We start from the raw sequence: 26,133 nt of genomic DNA on the forward strand, positions 1-26,133 counted from the left end.
TATTTGTACTAGAAAAACAGCATGTATTAAACTCGAGAAGCCCCTGTATATTAAGACTTCAAGTGACAGAAATTAGCCACCAGAGGGAGCCCATATAATCTGGTATGAAGGACATCACTGTACAAAGAGAAATTGCAGATATGCAGATGAGAGCTTAAGTAATTGCCTATATCTAGAAACCTTTATTGTAATTTGTTTATAATCTATGCAATAAACCAGCCTTCCTCAGTACTTCCTTTCAGATTCATTCTTACTGTTAGAGATATAAATAAAAGTAAGTAAACTCTGCTATGAAGTACTATAACTGTAGCTAGAATATACTGAAATATCTAAAATACTTTGTTATGCATTATCCTTTTAGTTTATTTTGTCCTCAAAATTCAGTATTTCAGAACACAGCCCACCAACTAATTCAGTATATTAGCCCACAAATGATACAGGAGGGAGAAGGCCTACATAGTCTTGGGAATTTTTAAAGCATTTCCTTCAACAGATTTAGGACTGGAATCTTAAGCAACAGTGACAGCCGTAAGACATTCATTCTACATTTGTCTTGTACACCAAGTCAGTATAATTTTTATATGTTGAATATTTAGGTTTATCCAAGAAGCCATTTCCTTCTCCACCCTAATTAGAAAGGCTTCTAACATTTGCTCCATGAGTTAAAATACATTTCTATTAAGAACAGTTCTCAATTGCAGAAAAGTATTTTTCCCCTCCCACACTGGATGTTTCCATTTCATTCTTAGAAGATGGATACCACACTTTGCCTTCCAAATCTTTGTAATTGTCAAAGCTATATGATTTTAAGTTAATAAAATGAATATAATAGAAGCAGTAACCATAATTAACATCACTAGCAGTCTGTGTTTCTAGTCTCCTATCTTTGACACTTCACAACTTCTTGTGAATTTGTATTCTTTTGCTGCTGAATTTGTCTATGCTTTCCTCTGCACCATGACTACTTTACAAAGTTGATATTAATACAATAATTTCACTCTGTAAAAGAAAATTCAAGGCGCATACATTTCCACACTAAAAAACGTAATCTTTCCTTAAAATATTTTGTGGTTAAAATAATTGTAGGATTGAAGAAATGAAATTTACTATGGCAAAAGCTTTTATTTGACCCCAGAGAATACAAATGGGATTTGAAGAACTCTGTAAAGCAGCAAATAAGTACACAGTGTGTATAACTTCTCCCACTAAATTAAAAAGTGTTATTTTTCTTATGATTACTATGTTTAGCAAAAAACCACACTAATAATGTGGATGGCCTGAAGCGCACAGTACTCTAGGATACATTAGTAAGGGTCTTTGTAACCCAGGGAGTCGGGATCCTAAATGCAAGATGGAGATCCCTAGCCATGACATCTCAGCAATAGCTAATAAAAGAAGTCTGAACACTGAATTTTCACATCTTTACCCTGACTTCAGATCAACTGAACCTGAACCCCTGAAGTTCATACTTTTTCTTTCTTACTCTTAATTGAAAAATTGTAAAATATACAGGAAACATTTGAAAATTGTTCCATATACAATCTTGCCTCAGCCCACTCAGGTTAATCAGCATTAGCGGATCACAGAGAGAATATGAAACAATGTTATATTAAAAACACCTCACAGGGGCATTGTAAGACACCTAGTAACCATATTTAACAATTTAATATAAATTCTCAAGATCTACTCTGCTATGTACATGCTTGCTCTGAAAAAAACTTTGTGCTTCTGTACTAGAAGGCAGAGATGCTAGCCAGGACTCCCAATGCTCAAAGAAAAATGGAACTACTGAATTCCTGTACTCACACACCTAGCGACCATGTACTCATGCCCAAATATTAAAGTGAACTCTATATTTTTCCTATAATGTTAGATACACAGTACTGTGGGACTTTTTATGCCAGTCCAAGGAAAGTCTTATACACCACACCCAACAAGCAGTACTTTTTCTGAAAGTACTATTCAATTTGCTGCTTATTAAACAATCTACATATAATCTATTAAAATGCATAATTTTGTAAGCTAACCAAATTAACTGATGCAACCATTCCAACAGTTCTATAAGCAGCTTTTAGACATTTGTTTTGAACATATCCATAAACTTATATTAAATAAAGTTTGGAAATATAATTTATGCAGAAGTACATAGCAAAGATAAGTTTGTGCAAGAAACTTCATTTTTTTGACAAATTTCACTGAATTTGTATACCAAGCAGCAGTATAGTTTAAGAGCTTCCTTGAAGGTCTACATAGAAGGACTCAGAGCTATAAAATGCTATGCTTTATGAACAAAAATACTACACTTACATAATAAATTGTGGTGTTAAATTTCCATGAATCATTTAATATCGAAGGCAATGAATTCTGAGAATTTGAAATTGTAACCACTATAACACATTAACAAATAGGGTTTGACCTTTTATTAGGAGTGGAAATCTCCAGCTTTTACATTAACATTTCCTACTCTCTTATTTTTAATCTCTTACCAGGTCTTTCCTTGCCAGTTCCTCTTGACTCAGCAAATTTCTGTATTAAACTCTCAACTGTAGTATTTGTCATGTTATTAATAAACTCTTCGTGCACCTTAAAAAAAAAAAACAAACCACAAACCAAAACACACCACACAAAAGGAATTTTAAAACCAGTAATTGAAAGAATGTAATTAACTTTAAAAAGTGTTTTTCTCTAGAGTTAAGGTTCAAAATACTTGCCTCTAAAATATATTACAGGGCTTCCAAAAATCAACAGGCATTTTAGCAAAGAAGGGATTTCCTTGGTTTAGTATTAGCAAGTGTGTGTGTACGATACAGATACAAATGAGGAATGAAAGAATACACCTTGATGATGGGCCTAGGATTTACTTCCATTTCTTCCATCTAAACCACTTTTGCAATCCATATTTTCTGAATTTGTCAGCAACATGTCCCACTATAACGTCAGGAAGACAAGCGATCTCTTAAGCCAGCACCAGTTAAGGGTGTGAACCGTTACCACTGTATTATCTCATTTCCCACCTGCTTGAGTAAAAGCATTACTGTTGTAATGTTTTTTGTCTGACAAAGGAACAACCACATGTTGTTAATAAGTTTTTCCAACAAGGCAGCATGTATAAGCTTTAGAAATAAGTAGCATGACCCTTGTGACCACCATTCATTAGCAGAAAACCTCAAAACTGAGGAAAACAGTGACTCAAATTAAGTGTATACAAATAAAACTACATTTCAGAACATCAAAAAAATAAGGACTACTTATAAAGATTATTAATTAAACCAACTTGCATCTAAAGAAAAGATACTATAAAAGCTGCTTTTAACACTTACTGAAGGTCTTTTGCTCATAAAAACCCAAGCGTATAAAAAATTTGGAAGCTTTTCAGACTGATAAAATTTCAAGTTTTAGTTAAAGAAAAGCACAAGTATCCTGAAATGTATGAAATGGGTGCTAATTAATATCTAGAGAACAGAACATTGATATACACTAACATTTCTCCAAATTGTCAAAATATTTTGCTTTCTGTTAACACAAAATTTAACAATTATTCAGCCTTATTCTGTAAAATTTGTTATACTGAACTTATAAATATGACAGGAAGCAGTAAAAAAAAAAATCAGCTTATGTTGGATTTAGATATTAAAAAGATTTCCAATACAATGAACAAAATTAGAGGATGATCCATTTAATAAAAAAATTTCAGAGAGGCTTGAATAACAAAAGAGAATACACATATAGAAACATAATAAAAGACCAAAATGGCAATTTAGTAGATGTTCAAATCTCCTTCAAACATCTCAAACAAGTTCGGTACTCGCATAATGTTTGATATCTGTGGTAAAAAGAACCACATCTGCTTGAAAGTCTTTTGAATTCTGTGGATCATTTCTGTTTATCTCCTTTTACTCATACTGGTTTAAAAAGTTACCATCATTTGAAAGATGTGATCTTGTAATTACCACAAACACAATAAGAAAAGTTTCATTTCGTAGTTAAGAAAAATATGTAGCATGATCCAAACAAACGATAATATAAAAATTACCTCTCCTATTTGTAAATGAATTTCTTTTATGGTATTTGACAATGATTCTATAATCTCTTTCATATGAAGAAGGTGTGTTTCTTCAATGTCTTGAAATTTCTGTAAACCAATACAAGCAATTATTCATAATGAAAATAATTCTTGAAATACTAAACCTTAAATTTTAATAATTGAATATACTAAACAGAAAAAAAACAATTTTTTTTTTCCAGATCTTGATCATGGTAATTACAGTGTTTAAGAAAGGAAGGTGCAAAATTCACAGAGTTATGAAATAATGTACTTTATAATATCCTTTTAGAACCATTATCCAATTTTTTTTTTACTTACTCTTTAAACCGTTATCTATCTTGATTTTTTTTAAAAGTCTGACCTATTTCTACCAAAAGAAAATAGGGTTGGAGGGTGTTTAAAAAAAAAAAATTTTTTTTCAATAACTGAAGAGTTTTGGTTTTTCATCTAACCCCAGAAATCCTATTTCTGGATCTGTTTTGCACCTCCTCCTTATCACCCTGTCTTCCTGCTCACAATATACACATGCTTTCTCTTTCTCTAGTTAAATCTATATTCTTTGCTTCTTTAAATGCGATTAATTTGTTTGGTCTTTAAACTCACTGTATAAAAGCTTTGTAGTTTGTCTGGAATTTGTCCTCCTGTTCCATCTTACCCAGGCTTCCACCTGACACCCATTTTAAAACCATTTCCAAGATCTCTAATGACCCCTTCCTAGCCAAAGATCAGAACTAAAAATGTCCTCATCCTCCCCAACAGTCAACCATACTCATCCCGAAATCTGTGTTTACTCCTGCTCTGTCCTAGTTCTCTTCCTACTTCTGTAACTGTCCAAACTTTGGAGCACCACTTAATCCTCTCTCCAATTTTTGCAGGGTTCTCTGAAGACCATCTCTCCACATTTCACACCTCCTGGTACTCTGATTCACAAACAAGTACAACTCCATACAGACAAGTCAAATATCTCTTAACTTCTAAACTCTCAATCTTTCTTTTGCCATACTTATATGCCTCTCTAGCCATCAATCAAGCAGATTAATTTTTTTTTTTTCCTCAAGCAGCCTTCCTCTTAATTACAGAGGATGTAGTCATCCTCTGTAGTCTATTCTATGACATTACTTCTTTCACTGACTGCCTGATTACATAAACTGTATTATTTTGCTTTCAAAGCTATCTATGGTACATCTCTATAATATCTGCTCTCAATCACTATCAGGGTGTCAACACCTGTACACAATGTGATTTTCCAGCCTGTTTCCACTACCTAATTTTTACCTAAACTCAAAGTCAACTTTTGAGATTATGCCAATGCCACTTCCTTTGTGTTTGGTTTGAGCTCCCCATAAAAATCTGCAAAACATTCTCCTTTGAAGTGTTCTCTATAATGCATATCAAAACAGCTGGCCATTCAGACTTTTTTTTTTTTTTTTGTCAGTGGACAGCAACCTCCTCCTCTCAATTGTTTCCTTATTTCTTGTTTATTGTTTTATACTTAAGATTTAAAGTCTTTGAAGTAGAAGCCATCTTGGCCTTGTACAGTACATAACACAAAGGGGTCTGATTTTGAAGAGATGTACTGAAATGAATCTGTAATGTTAATGAACCAACAAATGCAAGTCAATTCTTAGCATTTTAAGCTACAATAAAAATGAAAAATCAACAGGATCTTTATCTATCCAACTCAGCATACATAGTTTAAGTAAGCATTATTCCTTTTTATAAACATGTACATTTTCCTATAAGTTTTAAAATGTGAAAAATTATTAGTCATTCCTAAACTTTATTTATATGCAGACTGCTCAACAGCAGTTATCCACTCAACTGCACTCAGTTCTAGTTAAGACAGAAGGACTTTCAAAGAATAACTTAGCACTTTCAGCTATTTGATCTGTTCCAATAACTGTGCTATGCAATTATAAAAAAAGCTTCTAACAAGGTGGAATAACCAGCAAATGAGACATGCTTTCTTAACAAGTGCGTAGCAATTGTATAATACAACTATAGTTTTACTCAGAAAAATCTTTCAACATGAAGAATTTCTGCTAAATCCAATATCTAAACAAAGTGAATTATATTTTCCTATGTCTTTAATCACAAAAAAGTCCACGTTTATTGCAGAAAAAAAAATATAAATTGCAATTTAAAATTAGAAAGATCATGTTTCTAAATTCAACCTCTCAAAATCACGTATCACAAGCCGCGTCACTTTGATAACTGCAGGTAAGATAGTAAATACAAAAAAGGAAAAATATGTAAAAATTAAACTCCACCAATCCTGTTGCATAAGTAAGGAAAGAGGACAGTTAAGTGAGGACATTACTACATGATTACCTAAAATAAAGCCACAGCAGTTCAAGGCGTTCATGTCCTTAGAAAAATTTTATCTGAACAGCCTAAGACAGATTTAAGTTAAGCCAACTGTTTTTGCACTGAAACAGCTGAGAATGAAAACAAAATAAATAAGCAGTGTGAACAGAATTAGTATATTTCAAATGAAATGTATTCCAAATTAAAATAACCTAGGGTGTGACTGATTCAGAATTGGGCTTCCACATATTCATGAGTGTTATTTTTCCTACTGCATCATCTTTAAAGTAGCCCCCTGTCCTGGTTTCGGCTGGGATAGAGTTAATTTTCTTCCTAGTAGCAGGCACAGTGCTGTGGTTTGGATTTAGGATGAGAAGAATGTTGATAACACACTGATGGTTTAGTTGTTGCTCAGTACTGCTTATGCCAGTCAAGGGCTTTTCAACTTCCCATGCTCTGCCAGGGGCACAAGAAACTGGGAGGGGGCACAGCCAGGAGAGCTGATCCAAACTGCCCCAAGGGCTATTCCATACCATACGGCGTCATGGGCAGTATAGAAACTGGGGGGGGTTGGCCGGGGAGCAGCGATCGCTGCTCGGGAACTGGCTGGGTATCGGTCGGCGGGTGGTGAGCAATTGCATTGGGCATCACTTGCTTTGGATATTGTTATTATCATTATTATATTGTTACTATTATCATTAGTATTTTCCTTTATTTCAATGATTAAACTGTTCTTATCTCACCCCAGGAGCGTTTCTCACTCTTACTCCTCCGATTCTCTCCCCCATCCCATCGGGGCAGGGGGAGTGAGCGAGCAGCTGCGTGGTGCTGAGCTGCTGGCTGGGGCTAAACCATGACACCCCCCTGCAACCAAATTGTAGATGCAGCTACACCATTATACTTAAAACAAATTCCACAGATAGGACTTATACTGGCAGAATTCCAATTTTCATTTCCAGTATGGATAGCTGTGGAAGGTATTTGAGTTTCCAGGTGTCCATTGTCACGTTAATTGAAAATTTAAATTTTGAGTAAAAGGGTTATTGCAGTTAAGGAAGTAAGGTTATTTACACAAGTGTGGTTTGTAGTGAGAGGTAAATTTGTATCAGTTTTGTTTTGTTTTGCAATACAAATAGCCCAAAAGCATGGTCACATTTTCCCAGCTGTAACATCTGGTATAGCAAAAAGATTTTTTTTTTTTTCTCCTCTCTCTACATCTCAGCCTGGTTTAAATACCTAATGCGTACCTAATAACACAAAGCTGAACAAAAAGCATCTTTACATTCTGTCTCTAGATACAAAATAAACTGTTACTTTTTTCATTCCTTTGTTGTAGTAAATTGTTCAAATGAAGTTTTTTAAGACATTATGAGAAACCCACCTAATTTGCTTGCTGAAAGCCCCTATGTTTTCCTTCACTAATTCACTGACAATAAAATCTATTTCAAATACTCTTCATGTTTATCTTCTGTCAGTTCTAAACAAGAACTCCTTTTCATTACTCACAGCTTTCTTGCTCATTGGAGACAAGTTTGCAGTGCAATTTTAGCAAGGCCAGTTTAAAGTCATATTTGTTAAATTTTTTCTTATTGTTTCAGAGAACAATAAGTCAACTGCTATAAACACAGTTTCTTTCTTGTAAGGTAAGGAATAAACAGCAGAGAGCTTTTGTGAGACTAAATAAAGATTTAAAGCAACCTGACTGAACTTGCTCTGAAGTGGATCAGAAGCATTCACAGGATCTATTTCAGTGAGGGTTCAGTAACTTCCAGAACAAGGTAAATAACAAACAGGGCAGGAACTTAAATTATTCTAGACAGATCCAGAAGAGCCATGATTGTATATGGGTTGAAACAAATCAACGGAACAGTTCAGTATTTTTCTGGTATTACTTGATTTCTTTGTATCAAAAGGTGGGGTCTACAGCAAAAGTCAGGCTGCACTACAAGTTATACATATTGCACAATGATGGAGTTACTGGAACACTTACTGAGCAACTACAATAGTTACATTAACAGGAACACTGCAGAAAAGTTACCATTTTGGGTTACAGCAGTATGTGTTCATTGCTTCCACCTTATTTGCAGAACCTCTCCATGAGGAATGTTACATTTCAATGGGAAAGATTATTTTGTTACTATTATATTATACTTGTTTCTAAGAATTGTTTTGAGATACATTTAAGTTTTAAAATGTTGCCTAGTCCCAAAACTCTCAAGTGACTGGAATCACACATGACAATGCCAATCTCAATCAAATTGCCTAGGGGTACCTGATACACAAATATTTTACGTTACAGTGAGAGAGACAAAATGCTAAGGCAACAGATATAAATGTATAAGGTGGACACACATTCAAATAAGTCCAGGCCAGGTGTCACACACTCTAAGTCAGCTTAAAGATGCAAGTCTCTACCCTTAGTACCGCATTGCCTCTTCCTTTGCGCCAACACAAATGCTTGTATGATCTCTCAATAAACCAGACCCCAGGTCTCTTCTGGGTTAAAGCCAACCTTCCTTAATACATTAGTTTTAGTTGGATTAGTTCTACAAGGTAGTTCCTCGCACAAATACTTCACAAAGGAAGCAGCATGGAAAGAGGACAACTGCTAGTTTTGACAACAATACTAATTTAAAAAAAATATATTGAAGACAAAGCTTCACACACCAGAGAGAAGTACAACAGGCCTTATAACCCAGACCATGGTACCCATTAATTTTCTTGGTGATTTTTTTTTTTTTTTTTTAAATAAAGCCTTTTTATACCACTGATTAACTGCAATCATCACTGTCTTACACTACACAACAAAAAAAAAAAAGCATTTAAGAGTCACATATATTTTTAAAAACGAGAGAAAAATAATGTACTTAACCAAATTTAACTCAAACTGAAAAGAAAAGCATAGGGAGTATAGCTCCTCCAACCAGAAGCTAGTTAGGATACTGCACAAAAAGATGCCTACTGTGAACTCTTCAACAAAAGTATGTCAAGACTCTTAATGTAACAGTCACATTAAAGGCAGAATTTTGCAGTAGCATGCCTGAGCGCTTCTTTGTCACAAATGCCTGGACTGGAGGGGTGGGTGAGAGAGAAGAGTTCTGGTATGTGATATTTGGTACCCTTTCTGTAACAGCTGTGCTGAGTATCTATTCAGAGATGAACTAGATCAAGTTCTAATGATGTTTTCAAAGTAGGAAAGCAGTTTATAGTTTAGGACAGGGCAGCTTTTTACATGTCAGCCTACATAATCCCCATACTGTAAAATCTTAATTTCCAAGGAGTTAAGGAAAACCCTAACACTTTTCCACTTCTACGTTAATAATACAAGTATGACTGAATCTCCCTAATAATTCCATCTCTGCCTAAAAATTAATCTTTGAAACTAAGGAAGAGAGCAAAGAATCTTCAACTGAAAAGAAAATTCCTATCTTTTAAAAGCTTTACTAAACCAAGAAACATATACAAATAAATATGCCAACCAGTCCTCAACTAAATATTACTACTAAAAGCAGAAACAGTGAGGTTTGCTTTTTGAAATCTGGGGCAGTAGAAAAAAGTCTACTATCAACAGATTTGAAAAAGAAACTTTAAAACAAATCGCACATGCTGCTGCTTGTTCATACAGAGAACTTGATATCCTCTGAAATACAGATTAAAACATCTTTAAAAAAAAAAAAAAACAGAAATTTGAATAGATGTAGGGGCTTTTGACCACCTCAGATAAACCCTGGAAAGACACTTTTAACAAGCTGTTACTGAAGTGTCTTGCCAGAATGATAATGGAAAAAACATGATGGATCCCAGTTTAAAACTCCTATGAATGAGTTCTGGCTCTCCAGCAATTCACAGGATTTCCTGCATGATAACAATGCATCTACAATGCTTCCAAAAGTTAATTTTGTTTTCTTCCTAAAAATGTCTTCAAAAAGTCTTTCTAGAGTGCTAGTGTTCAACTGTGTCATTTAAGGACACTGCCATCACAACATACATGGTCAATGTTTGCCCTTCAAACATATTACTTCTGACATTATTGTTCATATCAATTTCCAATGGAGATCATTCTATCTTGAACCAATTTTTCAAATGCTTTGATTGCAGATATCTTCAGAGAGATAAAATAGAACATATTAATCTATTTTAAAGGTAACTCATTTACTATAACACTTACCTGTGCAGTTTCTGTCATTTTCTGTTCAAAAACAGATTTAACCGCAGCATATTTTTCCACATATAGTTTATAGGTATCTGTAGCTTTTTTCAATTTAACTGCTGCCTATAGATTAGTAAAAAAAAAAAAAACAAACAAAAAAAAACAAAAAAAAAAAAACACAAAAGCATGAAATGTCACACATTGTCCTGGTTTCAGCTGGGATAGAGTTAATTTTCTTCCTAGTAGCAGGCACAGTGCTGTGGTTTGGATTTAGGATGAGAAGAATGCTGATAACACACTGATGTTTTTAGTTGTTGCTCAGTACTGCTTATGCCAGTCAAGGACTTTTCAGCTTCCCATGCTCTGCCGGGGCACAAGAAACTGGGAGGGGGCACAGCCAGAATAGTTGATCCAAACTGCCCCAAGGGCTATTCCATACCATATGGCATCATGGGCAGGATAGAATCTGGGGGGGGTTGGCTGGGGGGCAGCGATCGCTGCTCGGGGACTGGCTGGGTATCGGTCGGCGGGTGGTGAGCAATTGTGCATCACTTGCTTTGGCTATTATTATTATCATTATTATATTGTTATTATTATCATTACTATTTTACTTTATTTCAACTATTAAACTGTTCTTATCTCAACCCAGGAGCGTTTCTCACTCTTACTCCTCCGATTCTCTCCCCCATCCCATCGGGGCAGGGGGAGTGAGCGAGCGGCTGCGTGGTGCTGAGTTGCTGGCTGGGCTTAAACTACGACACACATCCAATCTGATCCAAGGCTTTTAAAGTCACTATTAAAAGAAAGCCTAGGATGACCTATAAAAATATTCAGGGGCATATCAAAACAGTGAAGTGTCATAACAAAATTTCACCACCAAATAACTCTGATTCAAGGCATTAGATATTTCTATTTAAAGCTATACATAAACCACATAAAAAGGTAACAAAGCAACTACCTCATTTAAATCCCTTCCCCTTATCAGCAATAACTAACTTATACTTGTTTTGAAAAAATATTTTAAAATTTGTATTGCTGAAGTTAACTAATTAGCTCATGTCAAATATTTAGATCTGCAACAGAAAAACAGGAAGAAAGCAGGGTTGGAATAGAGAACAAAGTTATTAGTGCAATTCTGAAAGAGTTAATTGTAAAAAAAAAAAAGGTGGCACAGTTCTCAGAACTGAAGGAAGAAATAAGGGAAAATACATTCAAAAGTACAGGTGTTACACCAATAGAAATTTTAAGATTGAGATATTTGAAAGTGAAGTTAATGCAGAACATACGGATAGCCAGATTTATGCAGCTTAGAGTTGTTTATAATAGTCCTTTTTGGCTTTATAATTTATTGATTTGTTTCATTATTTGTTGCTAATAAGCCCACAAAAAGAACATTTTGGTTTAATATTCTTAAAAGACAAAAAGAAATACAGGAGAATCCCAATATTACACAGACAACAAAACTGAATGAAATGATTGGTTTTGGTAGAGAAAACGTTATTTTCAAAGTTTACAGCATGACAAACATGAGATGAAATTTTTCAAAACTTTGATATTCTTGCTATTTCCCAGTTAAAAGCCAATAAAATAAAAGTTATTTGCCTTGAACATCAGCTTTTTTTCTAGCTTCTGTGTTCAACATACCTACTTTATCTCATTGAAATTTCCCATCAGTTGTAACTCAAAAGTATTTCTGAATTGTTCATGACATCAGTAAAGACAGTTGTATACTTACTATTTGTTCTAGTTCTGAATAGCTTTCCTCCCCTCTTTCAAATGTCCCACAGTGGAAAATATTTCTCACTTGCAATGACTTGTAAAGCTGACCACTATCTATAACTTTCAAATTAATTAATATAAAGATGCCCTCTGGAAAGATATATTCTGTGATTTCGAAGAGAAAAATAACTTAAAATCATGAGTAACAGTATAGTGTTAGCGCTTGTTCACCTGAGGAAACATCAACCAGGACCTCAAAGGAAGAGGAATCAAAGCTACAGTTCCATTTTTCCAGTTACAGAGAAAGCTTAAGCAGATCTTGCTCATGTAGTCCTCTAAACCCAGCATAACAGAGCCTGAAAATACTTCACTGTATGAAGAATATGGATCCTTCAGGCATTAAGGACAACATAACAGGATGTATCAAACCCATCGGTTACTTGCTCTGAATTTTATTTCACGATTCTCACTTTTGCATATTCACATAGGGGAATTCCCAAACACCATTTGCTACACCAAAAGCTCTATGAACACCTGGTTTTTAAAAAAATTAAGACTGCTTTTGCAATAAGATGATTCCAAACTTAATAACTGAAAAGGAAGGAAATGTCAAGTTAAAAGACTTATTTTTTAAGTCTTTTTGTAAAGCATTATGTAATTGAACCCCATATGCGTGGGATTTTGACACAAACAAAACATTCTCTGTCTCTTGTAATCATGTTTAACCTTGAGCAGAATTCTGTTATGTGCTGAAGCATCTACAAAAAACTCCTCAGCAAGACAGACAAAATGATAAAGCACACAAACATTGTATGATTAACTAGTAATCTCTTCTGAAAACACTATGTGTCTATTCTCAGGTGCAGCAATTGCTAGAACTCTATTTAGCAGATTTACAGTAATTGAAAGAATAAGTATCAGTCAAGATTTTTTTTGTCAAGTCACTATAGAGAAGTTAACATATCAGAGAACGACAGGAAATTATTATACAAGTTAACACTAACTTTCAGCTGCAATGAAAACTGCAAGCTCTCAGATACCTCCTCAGATTCTTCAAAAAAAGTATTTCTCCAAATATTTGGCTTTGTGATAAGCTCTAAGCATATTGGTGCAGAGCCCTTGCTTTCTGATAAAGCAGCTATTCTGATTTTGATAAAAACATTTTTCATGTTATGCTAAAAGTAATAAACCTATTCTCTACCAAAGGAAAAATAAATTAATACAATCTTTGTCACCATTTCTGAAATTACAAGTGTAAATTTGAATAAAGACATGACTGAAGAGATGTGACTGTCACAGTTACCAGCTCCCACTGGAAACATTTTTGAAGTATTAGCTGAGCATTCAACTATGGCCTAATCATTCAAACAAAAGTATCTAGGGAAGATGCATAAAACAGTTAAAAATGGCCTTCAGCCTATAGTGCTTCCTCTTTCTCCCTTCTGCATGTAGACATTAGTCAGACTGAACATTTTTTTTTGTTTCCAACTGGACAAGGGACTGCAAAGTTACATCTTAAAAGCAAGCTTTCCATTAAGTCAACTTTTCCTACTGAAAAATTTCAATCTATTTACAAGAATTCAGTAAAACTGTATTTTGAATAAACTGGCAGGAAAACATCTGCCATCCCACATATTTCTGATTCATGTCTAGAACCAAACACTGACTGTCATTTGAGGCAGAAGCTAGGAAAAAAGCTAAATTTATATTAAGGATAAAACAATCAGAACATGGTCAATAGGATCACTTTTGTCATCAGTGACAAGACAATAACCAACTCTATCTGCTCCACCAAGACAGCAGTACAAAAGGCAATAAGACCATTCTAACAAGAACAGAGCTCTACACAGATCATAGAATCATAGAATCGTCTAGGTTGGAAAAGCCCTTTAAGATCATCCAGTCCAACCATTAACCTACACTACCAAGCCCACCTAAACCAATCAAGGGTAGACTAGACTAAACCATATCCCGAAGTGCCACATCTACCTGTTTTTTGAACACTTCCAGGGATGGTGACTCCACCACCTCTCTGGGCAGCCTGTTCCAATGCTTGACCACCCTTTCTATAAAGAAATTTTTCCTAATTTCCAGCCTAAACCTCCCCTGGCGCAGCTTGAGCCCATTTCCTCTTGTCCTATCGCTAGCTACTTGGGAGAAGAGACCAACACCCACCTCACTACTACCTCCTTTCAGGCAGTTGTAGAGAGCGATAAGGTCTCCCCTCAGCCTCCTCTTCTCCAGGCTAAACAAGCCCAGTTCCCTCAGCCGCTCCTCATAAGACTTGTTCTCCGCACCCTTCACCAGCCTTGTTGCCCGTCTCTGAACACGCTCCAGCACCTCAATGTCTTTCTTGTATTGAGGGGCCCACAACTGGACACAGTATTCCAGGTGCGGCCTCACCAGCACCGAGTACAGGGGGACAATCACCTCCCTGCTCCTGCTGGCCACACTATTCCTGATACAAGCCAGGATGCTGTTGGTCTTCTTGGCCACCTGGGCACACTGCTGGCTCATGTTCAGCCGGCTATCTACCAACACCCCCAGGTCCTTTTCGGCCAGGCAGCTTTGCAGCCACTCTTCCCCAAGCCTGTAGCGTTGCATGGGGTTGTTGTGACCGAAGTGCAGGACCCAGCACTTGGCCTTGTTGAACCTCATACAGTTGGCCACGGCCCATCGTGATGATGATCTCATCCCATCAGATGAGATAACTGAAACGGAAATAGGCAGAGATATCAAGATTTAAAAAGAGAAGACATCATTGGAGATAGGGAAACATAACCTCTTTCCTCTACTACTTGCCCAATGCTCCAATCTCTCTAGATCCCTCTACAAGGCCTCTCGTCCCTCAAGTGAGTCAACAGCACCTCCCAGTTTGGTATCATCAGCAAACTTGCTAATGGTGCATTCAACTCCTGCATCCAGATCACTGATAAAAATATTGAACAGGACTGGCCCTAGAACTGAGCCCTGAGGAACATCGCTGGTGACCGGTCACCAGCCAGATGCAGCCCCGTTCACTACAACCCTCTGAGCCCTGCCCTTCAGCCACTTCTTCACTCAGAGCCACGTGAACCTGCTCTTCCCACAGCTGGACAACTTGTCCAGAAGGATGCTGTGAGGAACAGCATCAAAAGCCTTACGAAAATCCAGAAAAAGTACATCCACCACCTTCTCTTCATCTACTAGGCGGGTGACCTTACCAGAGAAGGAGATCAAATTAGTTAGACAGGACTTTCCCTTTGTGAACTGTGCCTGATGATTGCATTGTTCTTTAAATGCCTTTCAATAGCACCCAGTATGATCCTCTCCATAATGTTTCCAGGAACTGAGGTTAGACTCACAGGTCTGTAGTTCCCTGGGTCTTCCCTCATGCCCTTCTTGTAAATTGGAATAACATTGGCTAGCTTCCAGTCAGCGGGGACCTCCCCAGACTCCCAAGACCTTTGGTAGATGATCGAGAGGGGTCCTGCCGTAACATCCGCTAGCTCCTTCAGTACCCTGGGATGAATCCCATCAGGCCCCATGGACTTGTGAAAATTCAGCTGATACAGCTGGTCCCTCACAATTTCAGTGTCCACAAATGTGAAGTCACTGTTCCCACACTTGTGGTCCTCCGACTCAGGGGACTGGGCAGCCCAAGGTCTGTGTCCTGGTTTCAGCTGGGATAGAGTTAATTTTCCTCCTAGTAGCAGGCATAGTGCTGTGGTTTGGATTTAGGATGAGAAGAATGCTGATAACACACTGATGGTTTAGTTGTTGCTCAGTACTGCTTATGCCAGTCAAGGGCTTTTCAGCTTCCCATGCTCTGCCAGGGGCACAAGAAACTGGGAGGGGGCACAGCCAGAACAGTTGATCCCAACTGGCCAAAGGGCTATTCCATACCATGTGACGTCATGGGCAGTATAGAAACTGGGGGGGTTGGCCGGGGAGCAGCAATTGCTGCTCGGGAACTGGCTGGGTATCGGTCAGTGGGTGGTGAGCAGTTGCATCACTTGTTTTTTTCCCTGGGTTTTGTTTCTCTCTCTCTCGTCGTTATCCTTTTCATTACAATTTTTATTACTATTATTATTATTTCAATTATTAAACTGTTCTTATCTCAACCCAGAAGTTTTCTTACTTTTGCCCTTCTGATTCTCTCCCCCATCCCACCGAGGGGGGGGGGAGGGTGAGCGAGTGGCTGTGTGGTGCTTGGTTGCCAACAGGGGCTAAACCATGACAGTCTGTCAGTATTATTAAGGACTAAGGCAAAAAAAGCATTGAATGCCATGGCTTTTTCTTCATCCCTAGTAGTCACTGACCATCTTCAACAAGTATTGGTCCAATGTTTTCTTTAGACCTCTTCTTGCTATTAACACACTTAAAGAGAGACACGGACATACTAGAGAGAGTGCAGCAACAGGCCACAAAGATGATGAAGGGACTGGAGTCTCTCTCCTATGAGGAGAGGCTGAGAGAGCTGGGACTGTTCAGCCTGGAGAAGAGAAGGCTCAGGGGGGATCTCATCCATGTGTATAAATACCTGAAGGTAGGGTGCAAAGAAGACAGAGCCAGGCTCTTTTCAGTGCTGCCCAGTGACAGGACCAGAGGCAATGGGCACAAACCAAAACACAGGAGGTTCCCTCTGAACATCAGGAAACGCTTTTTTACTGTGATGGTAACTGAGCACTGGCACAGGTTGCCCAGAGAGGTGGTGGAGTCCCCATCCTTGGAGATCTTCAAAAGCTGTCTGGACTTGGCCCTGGGCAGCCAGCTCTAGGTGATCCTGCTTGAGCAGAGGGGTTGGACCAGATGACCTCCAGAGGTCCCTTCCAGCCTCAACCATGCTGTGATTCTGTGAATGGATCAAACTTCCCCATGACCCAAGGACAGTACTAAATGCAACATCAAGTTACTCGTCCCTTGGGGTTTTGGTCCGTGTTATTGGAACCTCTTAAATTAGCATTGAAAGTAATGTTAACTTGTTTTTCTTCTCAATGGAATAGACTTCAAATACTCCTATAATTAGCTACTTTGTCTTACTTGAGGGGACAACACAAAACTTCCTACTCCTTAATTCAATAACAAGTAAATATGCAAACACTCAATGCCTTTAAGAAAATGCATCTGAAAACATAATAGAAGCTGAAACAATTATATGCAATTTCTGTAAAAGCCACTGAACAAAATTATCATATGATGCAGGTAATTACAAAATAAAGAATTAGAACTGCAGTGCAGTTAGAACAGATAAGGAAGTATAAACAAAACATAACTAGGCATTCAAAGTATCATGCACATTATGCAATAGCCACAACTACTTTTAGCTCTTTTTGAGCATTTCACTTACTAATACAAGGTGAATGTGTTACAGATTGACAACATGATGAATTTAAGTAAGATGTCACAGAACTACCTTATCAATTTCTCTCTGTGTTGCTCCTTCCTTTTTCAAACGTTCTTGTTCAACACGCTTTGCACTGTAGCTTTCCTTGGATTTCTGTAAGGCCTGAGTGATACTTTGAATATTTTGCACCGCTTCCAATGTTCCTGAAACATCTTCTTTAGTCTGCCAAATATCACATAGGTGTAAAAAACAAACCATCTTAATTTTAACATTAAGAAGTCATTGGACACGCATAAGAAAAAAACTAATAACCTTTTTATAAGTTTTGATTTGTTCATCTCCATACTTGTGAACTTCTTTTATTAGCTCTTGTAATCTCCGCACAAGATCCAAGTGACAGCTTGCTAGTTTTTCTGTTGAGGTTTTGAAAACATCCCAAACTGGTGCAAATGTCCTAGATTGAGGGGAAAAAAAGAAATTTAATGCTCATCTGGATTTTTTCCTTTCAGTCGGCTACAATTTTTTTTTAAATACTGCTAAAGTATAACTGATATGTTTACAGAATTTCAGCTCTGTTCCTAAAAGTGAAGCAAACAAGAAACCCAACAACTGCTATAAAATATGTTCTTATTAAATGTTTCAAACATACTTGGAATCCTACCTAACTTTTCAGTGTTTTATGTTTTACCCGTATTGACTCTAATGAGTAAAACACAGCAAAATTCACTTATTCTTCTCTATCATAAGCACACAATAATGACAAATGATATTCCTAAAGATGATGCAAGAGCAGCTAAAAAAAAAAAAATTAACATGTACAAGTATTTTTATGTGCATACTTGAATAGTGAAAAGAAACCAAAAATTACTTGGCTAGTTAGAATCATAGAATCGTTTAGGTTGGAAAAGATCTTTAGGATCATCCAGTCCAACCATTAACCTAACACTACCAAGTCCACAATAAACCTATTAAGGGGAGAGTAGAAATTTCATGTTTCCTGGCTCGGTGGCTGGATTATTTTTTAATGAAAGTAAAAACTAGGAATCATTAAGGTTGGAAAGGACCTCTAAGATCATCAGACCAACCATCAACCCAACACCACCATGCCCGCTAAACCATGTCCCAAAGTGCCACGTCTACACATTTTTTGAATGCTTCCAGGGATGGTGACTCCACCACCTCTCTGGGCAGCCTGTTCCAATACTTGACTACTCTTTCCGTGAAGAAATTTTTCCTAAAATCCAATCTAAACCTCCCCTGATGCAACTTGAGGCCATTTCCTCTTGTCCTATCGCTAACTACTTGGGAAAAGAGACCAACACCCACCTCACTACAACCTCCTTTCAGGCAGTTGTAGAGAGCGATAAGGTCTCCCCTCAGCCTCCTCTTCTCCAGGCAAAACAACCCCAGCTCCCTCAGCCACTCCCCATCAGCCCTGTGCTCCAGACCCTTCACCAGCTTCGTTGCCCTTCTCTGGACATGCCCCAGCACCTCAAGGTCTTTCTTGTAGGAAGGGGCCCAAAATTGGATGCAGTATTCCAGGGGCGACCTCACCAGTGCCAAGTACAGGGGGACAATCCCCTCCCTGCTCCTGCTGGCCACACTATTCCTGACACAAGCCAGGATGCTGTTGGCCTTCTTGGCCACCTGGGCACACCACTGGCTCATGTTCAGCCGGCTGTCAACCAGCACCCCCAGGTCCTTTTCGGCCAGGCAGCTTTCCAGCCACTCCTCCCCAAGCCTGTAGCGTTGCATGGGGTTGTTGTGACTCAAGTGCAGGACCCGGCACTTGGCCTTGTTGAACCTCATACAGTTGGCCTCGGCCCATCGGTCCAGCCTGTCCAGGTCCCTCTGCAGGGCCATCCTACCCTCCAGCAGATCGACACTCCCACCCAGCTTGGTGTCATCTGCAAACTTACTGAGGGTGCACTCAATCCCCTCATCAAGATCATCAATAAAGATATTAAAGAAGGCTGGCCCCAAAACTGAGCCCTGGGGAACACCACTCGTGACCGGCCACCAACTGCACTTAACTCCATTCACCACAAATCTCTGGGCTCGGCCACCCAACCAGTGTTTTACCCAGCGAAGACTACACCTGCCTAGGCCATGAGCCGCCAGCTTCCCAAGGAGAATATTATGGGAGACGGTGTCAAAGGCTTTACTGAAGTCCAGGTAGATGACGTCCTCAGCCTTTCCCTCATCCACTAAGCAGGTCACCAGGTCATAGAAGGAGATCAGGTTGGTCAAGCAGGGCCTGCCTTTCATGAACCCATGCTGGCTGGGCCTCATCCCCTGGTTGGCCTGCACATGCCTGTTGAGTTCACTCAATAGGAACCGCTCCATAATCTTTCCCGGCACCGAGGTCAGGCTGAAAGGCCTGTAGTTCCCCGGGTCCTCCTTCCGGCCCTTCTTGTAGATGGGAATCACACTGGCAAGCCTCCAGTCATCAGGGACCTCCCCTGTTAACCAGGACTGCTGATAGATGATGGAGGGTGGCTTGGCAAGCTCCTCCGCCAGCTCCCTCAGTACTCTTGGGTGGATCCCATCTGGCCCCATAGACTTGTGAGCATCCAGGTGGCATAGCAGGTCATTAACTGCTTCCTCCTGGACTATGGGGGCTCCATTCTGCTCCCTGTCCCTGTCTTCCAGCTCAGGGGACTGAAAACCCTGGGGATGACTGGTCTGGCTATTAAAGACAGAGGCAAAGTTAAGTTTCCAGTTGTCTTGCATCATTACAGCCACAAGATTACCCATATGGTAAATGAAGGTGGGGGACAGGTCATTCCTCAGATTCAGATTTCTATACTGAATCAACTTCTCCATCTATTCTAAAGATACACTCCTACCTCAGTTTCCAGGTCAGTGCTGCTGAAAAATCAATACCACACATAGCCTTTAAAGCACTGATGTGCAAACTAACATGAAGATACAGAACCTTTGAAAAGCAGCAACAACTGGTATCAAATTATCCACTGATGAAAGCTCTCCACATTTCTAGCTGCGATTACTACAAATAAAAAAAAATCTTTTAGCCTCATCTAAGAAGTCTGAGCTGTTGGCATAATCTTTCTAATGAAAACAACATTAATTAATTAAAAATTCCATTTTTTGAAAACATATCCCATGGATAAAACTGTAATTAAAATATGGAATAAATCTATTGAAAAGTCTCATTCTTAACTTGTCTGAGGACAGAGATAACACTTGAGAAAGCAGAAATAATAGAAATAAATAAATTCACTGCCACATTTGCAGACCATTCATTCTCTCTTCAAAATAATTACCAAAGGCTTGGGAGCACAGAATACAAAGTCACATTCTTTATTATGTCTGAAAAGAACTCAACCTTAAACACAGAGGAACAGACAAATCCTCCACAGTGTTGTGTTTGTGTTTTTTTTTTTTTAACTGTGAATAAAGAACTGTATTGTCTTGTTTTTGTCATAGCTGCATAGTAACTGAAAAACTAAAAATCATTTTTAAAGGTGGCAAAGTTATGCTACCTTCAACATCATCAATAAAATATTCAGAATCAAACTTGAGTCTTAACATGTATGCAGTTAATTATTTCTCTCTTACACACTTACTTACCCAAGTTGTGTGCAATTGCTCGCTGATTTGGCTAGTTTTGTCATTGACCTTGAATATGCCTCCTCTATCGCAGCCCTGTCAAAGAAAACAATGAAAAGCATAATCAAAATTTTGAAGATATTTGAAGACAGATGAATATGCATTCTAAAGGTGCAAAGCATAGGACTTTTTACTTTAGCTGAAAATTACTCCATTTTAATGGCCCCTCAAAAACTATATGCAAAAACACAGAAATATATTTAAAAAAAATAATCTAAGAACACTGTGACAGAATGCTGCAGGGAACAGAAACAAGCAAAATCTAAGGGTTCAAGACTTGCAAAAGACTATTCCTTCCTTCCTATACTCTCTGCTGTTCCCCTCTGCCTTTAACATTCTTAAGCAAGAGTCAGAACACACTGACACAACAATAGCCCATCTAACACTGTCTAAATACCAGAGATTTACAGAGCAATAAAATCAAATATATTTGTAATGAAAACATAAAAAAAAAATCCAAAACCAAACTGAATGCTTACTGAGCAATCACATTTGTTCACATTAAATAAAATGGGGTCTTGTCTAGTTTTCCGTTTTTTTTTAAAAGTTCGTTGCAGAGTGATGTTTGAGTTTGGAAAACACAGTCAAGTAACATGCAATGAAATGTATTCTGTTCTACTGTTTATAATTATTTTTAAAGAAGTTTCTCTCAATACATTCTGATTTCTTTCGTATAAACTCTTCCCTACTGTCGTGGTTTAGCCCCAGCCAGCAACTCAGCACCACACAGCTTCTTGCTCACTCCCCCCACACTGGGATGGGGGAGAGAATCGGAGGAGTAAGAGTGAGAAACACTCCTGGGTTGAGATAAGAACAGTTTAATAAGTGAAATAAAATTAAGTAAAATAGTAGTAGTAGTAATAATAATAACAATATACAAAGCAAGTGATGCACAATGCAATTGCTCACCACCCGCCGACCGATGCCCAGCCAGTTCCCGAGCAGCGATCGCTGCTCCCCGGCCAACCCCCCCCCAGTTTCTATACTGCCCATGACACCGTATGGTATGGAATGGCCCATGGGGCAGTTTGGATCAACTCTTCTGGCTGTGCCCCCTCCCAGTTTCTTGTGCCCCTGGCAGAGCATGGGAAGCTGAAAAGTCCTTGTCTGGCATAAGCAGTGCTGAGCAACAACTAAACCATCAGTGTGTTATCAGCATTCTTCTCATCCTAAATCCAAACCACAGCACTATGCCAGCTACTAGGAAGAAAATTAACTCTATCCCAGCCCAAACCAGGACACAGGTTTAATATCTGACAGGGAGAAGATCACTGGAAAGGACTGAACTTATTGCTGCTGGTCTGCATGACTGACAGATATTTTCCAAACCCAGGGCAAGTTGTTTTTAAGGAAGTATACTGAAGTCTTATCAAATAAATTACAATGTAGTGCTAAGATTCTAGTGAATCTCAGTGTGTTAACTAGAACTGAAATTTTTCATATGTTTTACCAAAACTGCTGTAGGTAAGATGGCTGCACATCTCTTTGGCATGTCCTGATCTATTCACAAAAAGAGAAACTACATTTCTTGATATCTCATTAAGGATAAAGCGTCCATGTGGATCCTCACATGTTCCTAGATGGTCATTAATCTTTAGTCTTAAATGTTATTTAAACTTGTTTACTTGAAAAAAAAAAAAAAATATTGCCACCTTCTTGCCAAATCACTAAAATTAATTAGTGGAAACTTCAGCTAAAAGACTTTTAATATGTGGAGAAAGGTCCAAATATTTTATTTATTGATTGTAAATGCACATCTTTTAAAATTTCATTTGAAGAAGCTGACAGAGTGAAAAATAAACCAGAACACCACATTCTTTTTACTGGTAATTTTGTGTAGAATGAACTGTCAAGTTTTATTTACATCACCATAAGAATCCAAGACAGATATACCATCAAGTTCTTTTTTACACATTTATGTAAGACCTTTCACCTTAGGAATACAACATAAAGGAGATAAGCAGCAGAGTGAGCGAGCAAGCTACTGATCTAAATATGGAGATAAATCAAAACACAACAGATGTAAAACTAATAAGATTAAATATGTAAAAAAAAAAAAAAAAAGACTGATTCCAAGAATTAAAGCAGGTTTCAAAGGAAAGATCCAGGCGCTCACAGAGATAACACAAGGCAAACTTTTTTAACAATCAATATTAAAAGCAGTTCAGTGGTTTTGAAATAAAATAAATAAAAAAAAATAATTTTTCAGAATCATAGACTTGTTTAGGTTGGAAAAGACTGTTAAGATCATCCAGTCCAACCATTAACCTACACTACCAAGTCCACCACTAAACCAATTAAGGGCAGAGTAGCAATTTCATGTTTCCTGGCTTGGTGGATTATTTTTAATGAAAGTAAAAACTAGGAATCATTAAGGTTGGAAAGGACCTCTAAGATCATCAGTCCAACCATCAACCCAACACCCCCATCCCCACTAAACCATGTCCCAGAGTGCCACGTCTACACATTTTTTGAATGCTTCCAGGGATGGTGACTCCACCACCTCTCTGGGCAGCCTGTTCCAATGCTTGACTAGCCTTTCCATGAAGAAATTTTTCCTAATATCCAACCTAAACCTCCTCTGGCACAACTTCAGCCCATTTCCTCTCGTCCTATCACTAACTACTTGGGAGAAGAGACCAACACCCACCTCACTACAACCTCCTTTCAGGCAGTTGTAGAGAGCAATAAGGTCACCCCTCAGCCTCCTCTTCTCTAGGCTAAACAACCCCAGTTCCCTCAGCCGCTCCCCATCAGCCTTGTGCTCCAGACCCTTCACCAGCTTCGTTGCCCTTCTCTGGACACACTCCAGCACCTCAATGTCCTTCTTGTATTGAGGGGCTCAAAACTGGACACAGTATTCCAGGTGTGGCCTCAACAGCGCCGAGTACAGGGGAACAATCACCTCCCTGCTCCTGCTGGCCACACTATTCCTGATACAAGCCAGGATGCTGTTGGCCTTCTTGGCCACCTGGGCACACCGCTGGCCCATGTTCAGCCGGCTGTCGACCAACACCCCCAGGTCCTTTTCGGCCAGGCAGCTTTCCAGCCACTCTTCCCCAAGCCTGTAGCGCTGCATGGGGTTGTTGTGACCCAAGTGCAGGACCCGGCACTTGGCCTTGTTGAACCTCACACAGTTGGCCTTGGCCCATCGGTCCAGCCTGTCCAGGTCCCTCTGCAGGGCCATCCTACCCTCCAGCAGATCGACACTCCCACCCAGTTTGGTGTCATCTGCAAACTTACTGAGGGTGCACTCAATCCCCTCATCCAGATCATTGATAAAGAGATTAAACAAGACTGCAGCTTGTGAAGCCCTAAACATTTCATACTAAACATCAACAGTGTGATATCCCTCTGCCAAATCCAAAGCATGATTTCACCAGAACCCTGTCTGGCTTCATAATGTGTTTTCTGGAATCAGAGATTCTTGAAACACAACATTCCTTGGTTTCTGCAGTCCTTCCAACAGGAGACTGCCCATCACATATGGACTCTGGAATTCACCTGTTTCTCTCAGTGGAAAGATTTTTTTGTCATTTTCTCCACCTCAACTCACTTTGAAATCATGCAAATGTCAGTGTCACTGAGTGCCTGCCAGATCCACGATGCTTACATTTTGTGGAAATTTTTTTTAAAATTCTTCGTTGAGGTCTATTTCAGGCCAAACCTGAAGTTTTGATGAAAAAAATCCAGGAAAACAAAGGCTGTTTTTTTGGATAGCTTTTACTGCAAGAAGCCTTCACTGAAACAGGTCCTCAATTAGCCTCTTGCAAGTTTTTTCCATGCATCAGCTGGTGTCAGTAACCAAATAAAACAAAATTCTGAAGCAGACATATAATAAATTTAATCCAGAATGGAAATTCTTATGTTGAAAGCATCAGCAGTCATCTTTTATAAAGAACATCTGTTTAGGAAGTTGTCATATTTGCAGATTTCAGTTCTGTCCCTTCCATCCCATAAAGAACAACCTGGGTTATTTTCTGTGTATTATTTTCTGTGTATTATTTTCTTGTCCATACACATCACTCCCTTTTCTTTAACCAACCTAGTTTCTCAACATCTTAGTCTAAAAAATATAATTTTTTTAAGGTCATACTAGAAGTTGCTAATACACTAATTCTACATCTACAGTCAAAAATTTTGAAAGACTGATAATTTTTACTACTTAAATTATTGCTTTTCTTGCAAACATGATGAAAAATTTGGATTAATTTAAATAAACTGCTGGACACCTAATGTGACATTTCTAGCTCTTTACTCTTGTTTTTTTAATTCAAGCCTAAAAATTAGAAGCTTGTTATTAATTGATGCTTAAGAGTCACTATTCAGTTCTAAGTGAATGGAATAAACCTAAACGTTCTTGTAGGATATGAGATATTTTAAAAGTCTCGTTGATTTTTATATATTTTGCATGTTACTGTAACACATAAACTTCAATAAAAACCACAAGCAGTATATTTAAGAGCCAGGATTAGCAAGGATGAATACTTACCTTTCTCTTATAAAGTCTGCTAAGTCTTTTGTTGACAAATGTCCGTGTTTCATGTTGTGATAGAGGACATCAAAGCCATTGTTCCTTTCCCCCTAAAGATGAAAAATAAAAAGAAAGTAGAGCTATGAAACACAACATGCTAAAACAATTACAGAACAAAGTATAGAACCTATGCATTTTCATAACTGATCAAGTTTCATGAAGTGAATGATTTCTAATGCTTCAGCTTTTTACCAATTGCTGTTAGTTCCCTTCAATCCCTTATATGTAAAAAAAACTAAAATCACCTCAGCAGCCACTACTACCCTTCGAATTGCAACTCTTATTACATATTTCTAGACTATATTTAAAGCCATTTATTTTCTAGATTTCTACGGGTCTTGTATTCTTTCGCTTCCCATCTTATTAAACACATACTTAATACTGCATTCCCTCTTATCTTTCATTATTTCCCATGAACC

General features: G+C 38.2%; 1 protein-coding gene across 1 annotated transcript in view; it reads right to left on the reverse strand.

Moving 5' to 3' along the window:
- Positions 1-25,763, reverse strand: part of LOC142596452 (F-BAR domain only protein 2-like) — an 89,913-nt gene extending 64,150 nt beyond the window's left edge. The window contains exons 1-7 of the mRNA XM_075725547.1: positions 25,673-25,763; positions 21,142-21,216; positions 17,860-18,001; positions 17,617-17,769; positions 10,521-10,625; positions 4,034-4,132; positions 2,487-2,583 (exon numbers count right to left, since the gene is read on the reverse strand). Coding sequence (XP_075581662.1) covers positions 2,487-2,583; positions 4,034-4,132; positions 10,521-10,625; positions 17,617-17,769; positions 17,860-18,001; positions 21,142-21,216; positions 25,673-25,725 — 724 coding nt within the window. The 5' untranslated portion in view covers positions 25,726-25,763. The remainder of the gene's footprint in view (positions 1-2,486; positions 2,584-4,033; positions 4,133-10,520; positions 10,626-17,616; positions 17,770-17,859; positions 18,002-21,141; positions 21,217-25,672) is intronic.
- Positions 25,764-26,133: the final 370 nt, after the last annotated feature.

Source organism: Pelecanus crispus, chromosome W (assembly GCF_030463565.1).
Source record: "Pelecanus crispus isolate bPelCri1 chromosome W, bPelCri1.pri, whole genome shotgun sequence".
NCBI classification, from domain to species: domain Eukaryota; kingdom Metazoa; phylum Chordata; class Aves; order Pelecaniformes; family Pelecanidae; genus Pelecanus; species Pelecanus crispus.